Source organism: Ahaetulla prasina, chromosome 3 (genome assembly GCF_028640845.1).
Source record: "Ahaetulla prasina isolate Xishuangbanna chromosome 3, ASM2864084v1, whole genome shotgun sequence".
Taxonomy (NCBI): domain Eukaryota; kingdom Metazoa; phylum Chordata; class Lepidosauria; order Squamata; family Colubridae; genus Ahaetulla; species Ahaetulla prasina.
The window spans coordinates 168460718-168475486 of record NC_080541.1 but is presented as its reverse complement, the minus strand read 5'-3'; the positions used below and the strand labels follow the sequence as shown (position 1 = coordinate 168475486).

General features: G+C 37.7%; 1 protein-coding gene across 3 annotated transcripts; it reads right to left on the bottom strand.

The window, feature by feature from the left end:
* Positions 1-4571: 4571 nt before the first annotated feature.
* LDLRAD1 (low density lipoprotein receptor class A domain containing 1) lies at positions 4572-12898 on the bottom strand. 3 transcript variants are annotated; one of them, XM_058175171.1, is made up of 5 exons: positions 12816-12898; positions 12316-12370; positions 9801-9965; positions 6547-6684; positions 4572-4647 (listed from the first exon to the last, which is right to left on the bottom strand). In XM_058175171.1, the coding sequence occupies exons 1-5, from the start codon at positions 12834-12836 to the stop codon at positions 4607-4609; spliced, it is 420 nt and encodes a 139-aa protein (XP_058031154.1). In that variant the 5' UTR covers positions 12837-12898; the 3' UTR covers positions 4572-4606. The 3 variants fall into 3 exon arrangements, with proteins under 3 accessions (XP_058031154.1, XP_058031152.1, XP_058031153.1); XM_058175169.1 differs by lacking the exon at positions 4572-4647 and having other exon boundaries at positions 6139-6684; XM_058175170.1 differs by lacking the exon at positions 4572-4647 and having other exon boundaries at positions 6139-6684; positions 9801-9962.
* Between the last annotated feature and the right edge of the window lie 1871 nt (positions 12899-14769).

The window sequence follows — 14769 nt, the reverse complement described above, 5'->3', positions numbered from 1 at the left end:
GCCCCTGCAACCAAGCGGGGAACATGCTGTGAAGAGCAACAACACTGAATAAAACATTCTTTGAGAGGTCCCTTTAAAGTTATCTGCAATTCCACAACAGCCTGGTTCTCAGTGTATTGTTTTTTTAGTTTCTCCAAGGTTATGGTCCATCTTCTGCTTATCTTGTACAGAGGTATTCATCAGACCAGTCAAAGCAGTGTTGTATTCCATCTCGGCAAAAACTTCTAGGAATGCAGGTACAATAATCATGGAAGACCACCAGGGTACAACTCCAAGACTGCGATCCACAAGGAGGACAGTTGGCTTCTACAAGATTAAAAATACACACACACATAAACTCAAGTAATAAGATGTTTCTTCCCCAAAATCATACAATAGTTGGTGGGTAATCCTACCTAAGTGTCCCCCACCCAGAACCGTGGAACGTTGGCTGTGGGCAGTGCTTACTTAGACTTATGAGAACTCTAGCCGTAACACATCTGAAAGGCTCAAGATTAGAGAAATCATATTAGAGAAAATTCTGAGTTTTTAAATATATTTTATGTCAATGCAATCTCTTGATCTTATTTACAAAGCTATTTCAGGAAAAAATTATGTTGGTCAGCAAATAACATAGCAACCCACAGCACTTTACATTCCATTGTGCTTCCTAGTTAAACATGATCTGCCAGTTTTGGCAGAGTAATATATACTCCTTGAATAAATTAGGCCTGTATGCAGTGGTGAAATCCAATTTTTTTTACTACTGGTTCTGTGGGCGTGGCTTGTGAGTGTGGCTTGGTGGGCATGGCAGAGGAAGGGTACTGCAAAATCTCCATTCCCACCCCACTCTGGGGCCAGACAGAAGTGGTTTTTGTCAGTTCTCCGAACTGCTCAAAATTTCCGCTACCGATTCTCCAGAACCTGTCAGAAGCTGCTGGATTTCACCTCTGCCTGTATGGTGTGGCAAAACATGTATAGAAAAGAAAGCAATGCATAGACCATAATGGAACAGGTATTCTTAAAAACCCTTATTGGGAACTAATCAATTTATAATTACAGGTAGTCTTCAAGTTACCACTGCAATTGAGTCCAGAATTTATGTTGCTAAGTGAGAAATTTTTTAAGTGAGTTTTGACCCATTTTACGACTTTGACTTTTTTTGCCACCTTTGTTAGGTGAATCACTATTGTTAAATTAGTAACATGTTGTTAAGTGAATCTGGCTTCCCCACTGACTTTGCTTGTCAGAAGGTCACATGCCCTCAGAATACCACAACGGTCATAATTATGAACCAGTTATCAAGCATCCGATTGTAATTCATGTGGGGATGCTGCAATGGCCATAAGTGTGAAAAATGGTCATAAGTCACTTTTTTCAATGCCACTGTAACTTTGAACAGTCACTAAATGAACTGTTGTAAGTTGAGGACTACCTGTATAGCCATCCATAACAAGGGTCTCCAACCTTGGCCACTTTAAGACTTGTGGACTTCAACTCCCAGAGTTCCTTTGGCTGAGTCCACCCCTGATCCATAATCTCTGTCTTATGGCCTTGAAATGGAGATGAGCACTGCCCCCACTAGAGTTGGCAATGACTAGCAAAGTAAAATTCACAGGGACTCACTTCCTTATGGAGCTAACTCATTTCTCATCCACTGGTCAGAAAGTCAAAGGACTTGCATAAGGAAGAACGTCAGCAAAACAGGAACAGACCAGCCAGAACTGCATAGTTCTATGCTGCCTTACATTTGATTCCTTTGCTCTGGACTTGAATAACCAGTCTTCTGTTTCCCTTCTGTTGTATATGTTTGTGCATGAATGTGTGTGGGTGGGTGGGTGTGTTGAGGTCAAGGTCAACTAATGCAAAACACTTTGGGAGACAACAAAAGCTTTAAAATATCCATTTATATTTAAAACCTTAATTTTAATTTTTCAGCAAATAACATAGCAACCCACAGCACTTTACATTCCATTGTGCTTCCTAGTTAAACATGATCTGCCAGTTTTGGCAGAGTAATATATACTCCTTGAATAAATTAGGCCTGTATGCAGTGGTGAAATCCAATTTTTTTTACTACTGGTTCTGTGGGCGTGGCTTGTGAGTGTGGCTTGGTGGGCATGGCAGAGGAAGGGTACTGCAAAATCTCCATTCCCACCCCACTCTGGGGCCAGACAGAGGTGGTTTTTGTCAGTTCTCCGAACTGCTCAAAATTTCCACTACCGATTCTCCAGAATCTGTCAGAAGCTGCTGGATTTCACCTCTGCCTGTATGGTGTGGCAAAACATGTACAGAAAAGAAAGCAATGCATAGACCATAATGGAACAGGTATTCTTAAAAACCCTTATTGGGAACTAATCAATTTATAATTACAGGTAGTCTTCAAGTTACCACTGCAATTGAGTCCAGAATTTATGTTGCTAAGTGAGAAATTTTTTTAGAATAGAATTTTTATTGGCCAAGTGTGATTGGACACACAAGGAATTTGTCTTGGTGCATATGCTCTCAGTGTGCATAAAAGAAAAGATACGTTCATCAAGGTACAACATTTATAACACAATTGATGGTCAATATATCAATATAAATCATAAGGATTGCCAGCAACAAAGTTACAGTTATACAGTCATAAGTGGAAGGAGATTGGTGATGGGAACGATGAGAAGATTAATAGTAGTGCAGATTCTAGTCCCACCAGGTCCAAGGTTGACTCAGCCTTCCATAAGGTAGGTAAAATGAGGACCCAGATTGTTGGGGGGGCAATAAGTTGACTTTGTAAATATACAAATAGAATGAGACTATTGCCTTACACACTGTAAGCCGCCCTCAGTCTTCAGAGAAGGGCGGGATATAAATGTAAATTAAAAAAATGAACAAATTATTTCAGTTGTTGTTTGTGGTTTAAAACTTTCAGATGCCAAATTTAAATATTTTTATATACCGATCATAATTCTAAAGTGTATCTAGAAAAAAATCCAGGTTTGTGCAATGGTTTATTAAATAATCCATAATTGTCTGTGTTCACACAATATACTAAGCCAAACAATATACTAAGGGCCGCGGTGTGGCTCAGGCTGTAAGAAGCCTGTTATTAAAACACAGCAGCCTGCAATTACTGCAGGTTCTAGTCCCACCAGGTCCAAGGTTGACTCAGCCTTCCATCCTTTATAAGGTAGGTAAAATGAGGACCCAGATTGTTGGGGGGGCAATAAGTTGACTTTGTAAATATACAAATAGAATGAGACTATTGCCTTACACACTGTAAGCCGCCCTGAGTCTTCAGAGAAGGGCGGGATATAAATGTAAATTAAAAAAAAAAAACCAAACAAATCACACTAAATCAAGGCTGTCAAACTCGCGGCCCACAGGCCAGATGCATCACACACTGGCCATGCCTACGCCCAGTTTAATGAAGGGGGGGAAAGTTGCGATACATCATGTGACGAGGCCATGACAATGCGAGCTTGACACCCCTGCACTAGATGAATACCCATAGCATGTTCAACTCTAAAGAGAGCTTACAGTCAGAAGAATATTCTAGTCCAAATCTCAGCTGGGATTGTGTAAGAGTGAAAAGGGATTCAGTGCTTGAAGAGGAAGAAATTTTTTTTAGAATAGAATAGAATAGAATTTTTTATTGGCCAAGTGTGATTGGACACACAAGGAATTTGTCTTGGTGCATATGCTCTCAGTGTGCATAAAAGAAAAGATACGTTCATCAAGGTACAACATTTATAACACAATTGATGGTCAATATATCAATATAAATCATAAGGATTGCCAGCAACAAAGTTACAGTCATACAGTCATAAGTGGAAGGAGATTGGTGATGGGAACGATGAGAAGATTAATAGTAGTGCAGATTTAGTAAATAGTTTGACAGTGTTGAAGGAATTATTTGTTTAGCAGAGTGATGGCCTTCGGGGAAAAACTGTTCTTGTGTCTAGTTGTTCTGGTGTGCAGTGCTCTATAGCGTCGTTTTGAGGGTAGGAGTTGAAACAGTTTATGTCCAGGATGTGAGGGATCTGTAAATATTTTCACGGCCCTCTTCTTGATTCGTGCATTCGGCCCTCTTCTTGATTTATTCAAGAACATAGAAGCAGTACTTGAGGTAGCTACAATTTGGGGTACAGAGATTAGAAATATTTATAGGGGAGATGGTCCTTTGCGAGGTGTATGTGAATGTGCCCTTGTTTGGTAGATGTCCAGGAAAAGTTGTTATCTTACTTTGCTTAGTGTGTAAACCTTTTCCCTTTGGTATATGCCTACGTGCTGACTTTAGATGCCATTTCTGTGTATCCAGGGAAACTGTTTTGTAAAAGGGGTTTTCCGGTCTGCTATTATTTGCCAGATTAATTAGTTTAGCTTGGTCATTATAACAGTGGAGGAAGTGGACTAGCAATCTTTGCAACATTGTATTGACTTCGTTTGTAACATAATATTCTAGTTTCAGTTACTTGTGGGTCAAGTTAATGATCAAAAGGAGGATTACAGACAGTACAGGAATAAATCTAATTTTGAATTAAAAGTCTTTCCACATTACAACTCATTATTGCTCAGACATGTTAAGACAGAGGCTGACTTCCCACAACCCCCTAAATCATAAACTACTATGTAATTCCAGTTCAACCTAAGATATCAAGCCAGTATGCCTTAATCTGAATGCAGCTTCTGAAAAAAATAGAAAGAAAGAATGTGTGAGGTGGGATAGTGATCAACACCTATTGATACATTTCATTTAGAATCTAGATTCTCAGATCAAATCTGTTAATTGTAATCTTAAAACAAAATGGATCAATTTTTCAAAAAGGGACAACCAGACCTCGCAGTGGTGAGGCTAAAGAAATGCAGAATATTTGAATCTTGTTTTTGACTATAGCCTAATTTTAATTTAAAACATAATGTTCTAGAAAATTCAAATATGATGTAAGTTATCCAAAGTCAATGAGAAGTCCTTCTAACTTCTCATTTCCTGCAGTCCTTTGGTGTATTTTCCTGAACTATGCTAGATTTAAAAAAAAAATCCCAATGGGTTTATCTTCAAATAATTACATAATAAAACCTGGTTAATCATATGGATTGGGGATAAGATGGAGAAAAATAAATTGGGACAGAGGATGAATGCAAACAAGATTTGACACTAAAGCACAAACTTCCATATCCTTAGCAGAACAACGCAACTGTATGAAAACTATTTGCTGAAATGAGACATATGCACAGATACATCAGAAGAAATCAAAGGGGTCTGAGATCATTTTATTCTTGATTAATTTCTGGTAGTTATTATAATGTTTCTGTTTCAAAAAGTACAGCAACTTATGTTACTATAAATAGTTGTCAGTTTAGGATTACAATTGAGGCCAAAATTTCTGTTGCTAAGAGAGTTTTTCCCTATTTTTTGCCACAGCTCTTAAGTGAATCACTGTAGTTGTTAAGTTAGTAACATGGTTGTTAAGTGAATTTGGCTTCCCCATTGACTTTGCTTGTCAGAAAGTCAAAAAAGATGATCACATGACCCTGGGCCACTGCAACTGGCATAAATACATGCCAGTTGCCAAGTATATGAATTTTGATCATGTGACCATGGGGACGCTACAATGGTGGTAAGTGAAAAGTGGTCATAAGTCATTTTTTTTCAGTGCCATTGTAAATTCTAATGGTCACTAAATGAATGGTTGTGAGTTCATGTAATATAGTATTATATATGTTTGGCTTTTCAGTAATACTGTGCTTACTCTGATATTATGGGCTCTCTTTTCAGTTTAGGTAATGTTTATATTATTTGCTAGAGCAGTGGAATAAAGGGATCTTATTTAGAAAAAGAATATTAGTTCAATTGAAAACCACAAATATTCAAATTCAGATATTATTGGGGAGAAATTACTCAAGATATTATGCAACTTACTATTCAGGATGTTCAAGTGTCCTTAAAGTCATTTAGAAATTAATGTGCAAATGAGCTAACATTGCTTTAAGAACACTTGTATACCAGTTTCGGACCTTGAGATCTTGTAGCCCTATAGTAAGCCAGTTGTTTGCTTTAAGATATAGCATAAATGACCAAACATTCCCTTCTAAATAGAAATAATAACATGATACATTAGAACTGAAGAATATATAATTGCATATTCTTTACAAGGAGTCTAAGACAAGGGTGTCAAACTCAAGGCCCAGAGGCTGGACCCGGCCTGCGGGGTGCTTAGATCTGGCCTGGGGGCTGCCCTGGAAACAGCAAAGGACTGGCCCACAGTGCCTCTGCCACTGAAAATGGAGATTGCGAGGGCCAGATATGAGCTCCATTTTCGCTGGCAGAGAGCTGCGGGATGCCAACGCAGCCGAAAATGGAGCTTGGGAATCTGTTTTCGCTGGCAGAGCATTCGGGCCGCCACAGGCACCCCTGACACGAGTGACGTTGATCTGGCCACACCCACCCAGGCCACCCAAGGTCAAACATAACTCTGATATAGCCCTCAATGAAATCGAGTTTGACACCCCTCGTCTAAGATATCCTAGAGAAAAATATTGTGATATGAAGAGGACAAGAGGAAGGGCACAACATAAGGCTCTTACTACATAATGCTTCTTGCTCATCTTCCCCATTGGCACAATTTTGTCTTGTGTCACAAACTTCACTGGCTGAAATGCAGGTCTCTCTGTTATCACATAAAAAGCCTGTCTGCTTACTGGTAGTCACACATAAACGGTTAACTAAAAAATAAGAGCAAACAAATCGTAAATACTGATACTCAATAATCAGAACTAACATTACTGCAGTATATACCTCTATGAAATTTGATGCAATTCAAATTAAGATTTTAGATCTACAGGTATAATTAATCTTCAGATACTATAATTCCTTCTTTTCACTTTTCTATTAAAACTGAATTTAACATAATTTCTTCAGAACTGTCACAGAACAAGTAGACACTTACTAAGACTCTGGGCAGTATACAAACCACAAAGAACAGTACTGTACAACAAATAGTCAAAAATTAGGCAACAAACACTCAAAAATTAAAAGCAGTAAAACCATCGAAACCATAAAACATCATTTGCAGGAGAGCATAGTCAGTCTCCCTAACACTATAATTACCTTACAGATTCAGATGGCTAAGCCCCTTCTGACCAATAACTGGAATTATGTGAAGTTTGGAAATCGAATATCAAAAGATTTATGCCTTTTTCATGTCACATATGTCATGTCATATATCCTGTCACATATACTACATGTCAAATATTAATTGAAGTGTATGCATGTATAATGGGGTGGGGGAAAAGGGAAGCGGAGGAGGGGATTTTGGCGGGAAGAGGAGGAGACAGAGGGAGTTTGAGAGGAGGAAGAAGTTTTTTTAAAGAAGTAAATGAATTTTTATTAAGAGGGAAATGATAATTCTTTCGATGTATCATTTAGCTTCCCTAGATTTAGTAGACATAGTTTAGTCTAAATCCACCATAACAATGTTGCCATGCTCACGTCAGCTGGGCAGAGAAAGAGGTGATCAAGTGATTCATTTATGGGCTGTATGTTGATTTACCTGAGCACAGATACAGCTTTGCCCGGAAACTAAACAGGATCAGGGCTGGTTTGTTAGACTAGGAAACACTAAAAGATGGCAGAACAAAACATGTTCCTCCTATTGCCAAGAAGACTGCATGGTTATGTTTGAAAAGTCAATAGTGACTCAAAAGAGGCTTACTGATGCTAGGTCATAAGGCTGGATTAGTCATTTCTAGCAACTAGCTGCAACTGTGGCAATGCTGTTTCGAGATCAGAGTATCTGAATCAGTCCATAGACACCACCATGTGACCTGCCTGCTGAGGGGAGACTGACCACCACGATCCTACACAACCCAGGCCAGTAGAGGTGCCTGAGTAAGGGACCAGTGTGGACTGGTGGCCATACCAAAAGGGCCAGGAGAACCCGGACTCCAGCATCCCTTTTGGAGGTAGCACTACAGATGTATTCTTTGAGTTATGACCAGTGGCTTAGGGACCATTCAGAGTTATGATATACCTCCCCAGGAGTTCTTACAACCCAGTTCCAAAATTCTGATCGCTGACCCCCTTAGCTGGCCTACATCTGCAGTCTTTTGCAGTGTCCTGTGGTCATGTGACCAGGTTTTACAATGTTTTTGCCAAAAACCAGCATTTACTTTTGGTTTTCAGCAAATCCAGCCATAGTGAACAATTGGTTTGCTTAATAACTTAATCACTTAATGACTGACTGCCGCAAAAGTTGTCAAATCAGGTGGGTCACATGGGTGTCCCATTTCAAGCCTATTATGGCTGTAATGGGCAGGTTCCATTACTGTTGCTAGTCAAGGAATACCTATAAAAAGTCAGTTATATAATATTGTAACAGATACCATGTTAATTATATCATGGTAAAAGCAACTTTGAATTTGGAGCAGCATGAGAATTAAAGGAGAATTGATCTACTTGAAAAAAAAAATTAGATACATCTACATACATTTCATATGTGTCCTACAAAGCATTGAGCACTTGGTGTTTTGACAGCCACAAGATTAATTTTATTAGATCATATACCTTTTAGTGGCAGTCAAATTCATCTTCAAAAAGTGTGGAACTTGATGTGAATTGCAAACTGACGGTGTATATCTAAGTGAAATTATTAACACTCATTTAGATAAATGTTGGCCAATTATATTATGGATATCACAGAATCCAACTCAAAAAAGCAATTTGGATAATTATATAGCTGACATACAATTAAGAGATTTGCCCCATGTGTCATCTAATAAGTCCCTTTTATACTCTACTATAGCATGTATAAGCATAGAAAGGTTATGTAAGGTGACTCTGCACCCTGATCTTCCCAGTTTGAGGAAGGAAATCTGGAAGGAAGGTTGCATCCAACTGATGTACTGATAACCTTAGAATCTCATTTTAGACCTTCCCACTTAAATGGGTAAATGAGGGATGGAGTGGGACAAAAAAAGCATATGAGGCTGCACTACCTTCACTGCTTATGATAGTGACATGCTGTCCTGCATAATATAAATGTGGTATTCCATAAAATTAGTTTTTTTAAAGAAGTAAATGAATTTTTATTAAGAGGGAAATGATAGTTCTTTCGATGTATCATTTAGCTTCCCTAGATTTAGTGGACATAGTTTAGTCTAAATCCACCATAACAATGTTGCCATGCTCACGTCAGCTGGGCAGAGAAAGAGGTGATCAAGTGATTCATTTATGGGCTGTATGTTGATTTACCTGAGCACAGATACAGCTTTGCCCGGAAACTAAACAGGATCAGGGCTGGTTTGTTAGACTAGGAAACACTAAAAGATGGCATAACAAAACATGTTCCTCCTATTGCCAAGAAGACTGCATGGTTATGTTTGAAAAGTCAATAGTGACTCAAAAGAGGCTTACTGATGCTAGGTCATAAGGCTAGATTAATCATTTCTAGCAACTAGCTGCAACTGTGGCAATGCTGTTTCGAGATCAGAGTATCTGAATCAGTCCATAGACAGCTGTTTATGGAAGATACGTATAATACTAAATTAAAGAAACATCCACTATGTAAATGTTACAAGCAATAGATATTTCACTGGCAGGGAAACTTTACAAAGAGCACAGGAAGCATATGAGTCCCTTTGAAGTGGTTACTGGTAACATATCAAACTGTGCTTTAAAAATGTCCATTACTGGTTATATTGATAAACAATCAAGTTCTCCTTTCTTCTAACTCCTGATATTTCAGACAGCACTGTCACCATCCAACATACTGAAAGAGCAATGACTATTCTTTGTGTGGTGTAGATGTCAGAGGTAAAACTGAAATCTGGAAATAACTGACCTGGGGTAAGAGGAGGAATGCCGACGGTCACAGTCAATGCGATGATGGCAATGATTATACCAACTATAATAAGGCTAATGGCAGATACACAGATGCATCGTCGAGTGCAAAGGGTCCATGAAAAACACTTTCTGCAGCAGTCTGGCTGGTCATGAGTGGCACCTGCTATTGAAAGAAAACTACTGAAAAATTCATGTGCGTATTATTGGCTTCTGCCAGCTCCCAACAATTAATTTCTTTCTAAAAGACCTACATAAAACCATTGGAGTGGCATGGGGGAAATAAATGGATTTTAAGCATCACTGCAATTTACTCCATACCGTGAGCAACACTTGCCTGATCGTGGCAGATCACAAAAATGTAAGCAACTTGGACCTGATTGGATTCTGCAAGGAAGATTAATAGGAACGCCAGGGCCGTAGCTCGATGGGAAATTTAAAAAAAGAATATCCTGAAGTTGTCAATGTCAAAGCACTTCTGTATCATTGCCAGGAAAACAACAGAGAAGTTAGCTGTCATCTGAACCTGATTTGCAGGAGAGTTTACTTTTCCCTTTATATAAAATATTTATATCCTTAAAAGTCTTTGCTCTTGTCATGGACCATATGATCTATTCAGGGGAGAAATTCAGCAGGTTCTGACAGGTTCTGGAGAACCGGTAGCGGAAATTTTGAGCAATTCCGAGAACTGGCAAATACCACCTCTGTCTGGCCCCAGAGTGGGGTGGGAATGGAGATTTTGCAGTATCCTTCCCCTGCCACGCCCACAAGCCATGCCCAGCAAGCCATGCCCACCGAACTGGTAGTAAAAAAAATTGGATTTCACCACTGGATTTATTCAAATTAAAAATAAAGCCTGTATAGCTGCATGAATTTTGTAATGTTTTCATTTCTCCAAATCTCTTAAAGCAAAATCTATTGCAGTGTTTCTCAGTTTTAGGATCTTTAAGATGGATGGACTTCACACTGGCTGGGAAATTCTAGGAATTGAAGTCCATCACATCTTAAAGTTGCCGAAATTGAGAAACACTCATCTAATGGGATTTCCTTTTGCCTTAATGTCATGGAATACAAAGACTATTTTGTCCAGCCGGAACTCCAAATTGATCTTCATCAAATTATATGGTAACATCTAAAAAACAAATACATTTGTCTTTTACGCCATTTATTTTAGAAATATAGGGTCCTTATTCAGTCCTTATTCTTTAGGTTGTTTCAAAGAGATTTTTTTTAAACCTCCTGTTTGTAATGTTCTTTCCTAAATGGACACATTGAAGACTGAATCTGATTCTTTTGCAGGTAAAGTGTGTGTTCCAAGCTACTCCTCTTGTTTAATGAACACTGCAAGAAAACTAAGGGAATAAACAACAAAGCCCAAGAGAAATATATTGATCACATTTTGGGGTTTAGCTTTCCAATCTTTAAGTAGCTTAAGAGAGAATAAATTTCTCAATATTTCTACTGTTATTCTGTACCGATGAGTGATATCAGATGCTTCCATTGATGTTATTTCGGAGGAAAATTGTGCCATCTATTTTTCCCATTTCCTTCTCAAGTGCATAGAGTATGTCTCTTTTTCTTTAGTGTAGATATGGATGTATGTACCATCCTACAGACCTTTAGAAAGGCAGGGGAGACCTGCTCCTTTTCTTGTATGACGGATCAGATGTGTAGAGAACCATGCTGAGGAATTATAGTATACCTCTGCCCCAATTACCTCTTTTTATTTTTGCTTATTAGCTTTTAATTATATATGCAGCTTTTGTTGGCTATGATTTTTTCCCCTTCTGTATGCTCTGTGTGAGTTGGGTGGCCATATATAACTGTTATCCTTTTATGATGCTATGAGTCTAACTTGAAATTCTACAAAGTTTCTTACTCAAAGTTGTAAAATGCTAATACATCCTTGTACAATTTCATGTCCTCCAGTTGTTTTGGACCATCACTGACAGAATCGCCAGCTAGTAGGATTGGAAATATATGCACATAAAGAAGTGAAAGATGAATAATAATGATTTTAAAATGTTATCCTGTTTTTCTATTTGTACAGCCACATTTTCCATCTGTCCATCCATCCATCCATCCATCCATCCATCCATCCATCCATCCATCCATCCATCCATCCATCCATCCACTATTCTAGCATCTTGGAAAATGTAGCAATGGTTACACTTAAATTCACAAATGTTAAATTGATTAAATTAACATTTAATATGGAATTAGATAATGATACCTCTCTCTGTTCCAAGTTTCATAATATAATATACATTTCCCAGTTGTAACCTATGAGAAGTCATTTTTGAATGGGTAGCATTTTCTATTTCTAACATAATTAAACACCGTTAACAATTTTCTAATTCAAAACTGTAAAAAATTCATATGACAACATTAACTCTGTGTGTGTGTGTATTTGTGTGCTGTAACTGTGTATTTTCTACTCTCCCAAAAAAATCACTTCAACATACATAATAAGCATCTAGTACTTTGTCACTGAATAAGTATTCATAACTTTTTACCTTTCTTATCAGTGAGATGGGATTTGGTTGAACCCAGTGAATCCGTATCAATATTCTATAATTAATAAAAATAAAATAAATATTGAGCCAAGATCTTTAAAGAAGTAACTACTTTAGTAGCTACATCAGTTAAGGCAGTAGATTTGGACCAGGAGGCCAAGTTCAGGAGCTCTGAAGATGCATAACCATGAAGCACATTGCAACACATTGGGGTCATTACACAGGGTATTATTGCTGGGATAAAATTAAAGAAAACCTCTAAGCAACCTTGAGGGATACAAGAAAAATAACTGAAGTAAATTAAAAAATACTACATCATTATGCATATTTGGAGAATTGTGTAAATATAAAAATATTCAATCATATTTCATTCAACTTTCTGTTACTAAATTAACTTTCACATGATATTCTAGCATTTGTAGTTTGTTTGTAGAAAACAAAAATTGTTATTTTAATCCAATAAGTGTAATTATAATTATCCTAAAAGGATGGCTGATTACCTGTGGGTAAATTCTGTTCATTTTCCTTTTAGAAGCCGAGCAGGATTATACTGACAAGAAAGAGAAAGTTGTTCTGACCATTCAAACATCCGTGTTAAAGTGGTGTTGCTATTTAAGACAGAAAGAGGAGCTAGCTTTTATTAAGTGGTGTGTTGATTAAGAGACCAAGCCACCAGATTACATACCTGGGGTTGGGTTACCTGGTTACTAAGAGAAACAAATGAACAAAAGAGAATAACTCTTTTCTTCTTTTTGTAGGACTTCATCCCCATCATATTGAAGAAAACGGAAGCACAAAGGGGTGGGGTGGGGAATTCCCTTTGGTTTATGTTGTGCTTTTCAGCCTTCAAAGAAAATTACCAGTAATGATTCAGCCACTGCTAGACACATACCTGTAAGTAAATTTCACAAATAACAATAATGCATTTATAGACAAGAACAAACTAATTGTAGGCAAGAATGATGTTGCTTTGAAAGCTCAAGAAATAAACCAACTTAACTTTTAAATTATTTTATATGTAAAGACAACCATTCGTGAAACAAAACCCCTTTGTAAAGCTATAATGTTATAAACCCATAATGTGAGCATACTTTTTCAGTCTTTGAATGCTCACCTGTGGCTTTTGTTCTTAAATAGCCAAACCTAGAACTCTGTTACTGAAGTAGTTCATAGTTGCAATTTTTAAACTGGATTTGTTTCTTCGACCAGTGTAATTTATAATGTAATTGGTATAGAAAAGACACCAATTTAGTTTTTAAATTTGGGATAACCTTTAATGGTATGAGATGTTTAAAAAATGTAAAGGAGATACTTTTTAAACAGCATGAACAGAAGTATCATTTCTAACAAGCGATTTTTCTGCTAGATAGCCTCAAGAGCTACATACAGTACATTACTACATACAGTACAGTACATTAATAGCATCCATATGGTGTTCAATCTATATATAATAGATTCATATACAGCCCATAGTCACAATAACTGGAATTTTAGAAAAAAAAACTATTTAAATTTTGAGATAAGTATCTATTTGTTTTGCTGTGGAAAGAGCAATCTTTAAAAATTGCCAGAAGATCTTTCTGTGTTTAAATTTAGATTTACTTAAAATAAGCGCAGAGGACGAATTTTGCAGAAGATCTAAATAAAGCATACAGAATAGTGACATAGCTAAGCTACAGGCCGGAAAGCCAGCGATATGCCTCTGTCAAAATCAGTGGTGAAATCCACATTTTTTTACTACTGGTTCCATGGGCCTGGCTTGGTGGGCCTGGCAGGGGAAGGATAGTGCAAAATCTCCATTCCCTCCCCACTCCTGGGGCCAGCCAGAGGTGGTATTTGCCAGTTCTCTGAACTACTCAAAATTTCCACTGCCGGTTCTCTGAACTGGTCAAAATTTCCGCTACCAGTTCTCCAGAACCTGTCAGAACCTGCTGGATTTCACCCCTGGTCAAAATCTTTCCCAGTTTGATCTCCCTACCTTGGGAATAATGGCTTAGTACTTTGCAAATGAAATAATTTATATTCTAGTAAAGTGACTCACATGGTATCTTCCTCCCCCCACCAAACCATAATGGCTCGAGAAACATAGAGCTGCCATCATCTGTGCTGTTTCTGTGATTAAAAGGGAAAAATGGAGTGGGGGAATGAAATAATTTCTATCATTCAACCGCCTGGCCATGCAGCATATAAGCTTTTAGCTAGAGGATACATCCCTTCCACCCCTCTTTGGGAGATAGACCAATTTCACAAGAAACAAATAAGATTAATGTTTATTAAAGAAAAAGAAAAATATAAAATATTTTTGCTTTAAAATCTTTTAGGCAAACATTCAATAGTAAGGAGGTAAATAACAAAGCTATTCAAGGCAGAGTGATACAGCAGCTAGTAACTCAGTAAAAAGCGTTATGTTCTAACCTAGACCACAGGATGTTGCTTGTTCTCTCAACCAAAAAA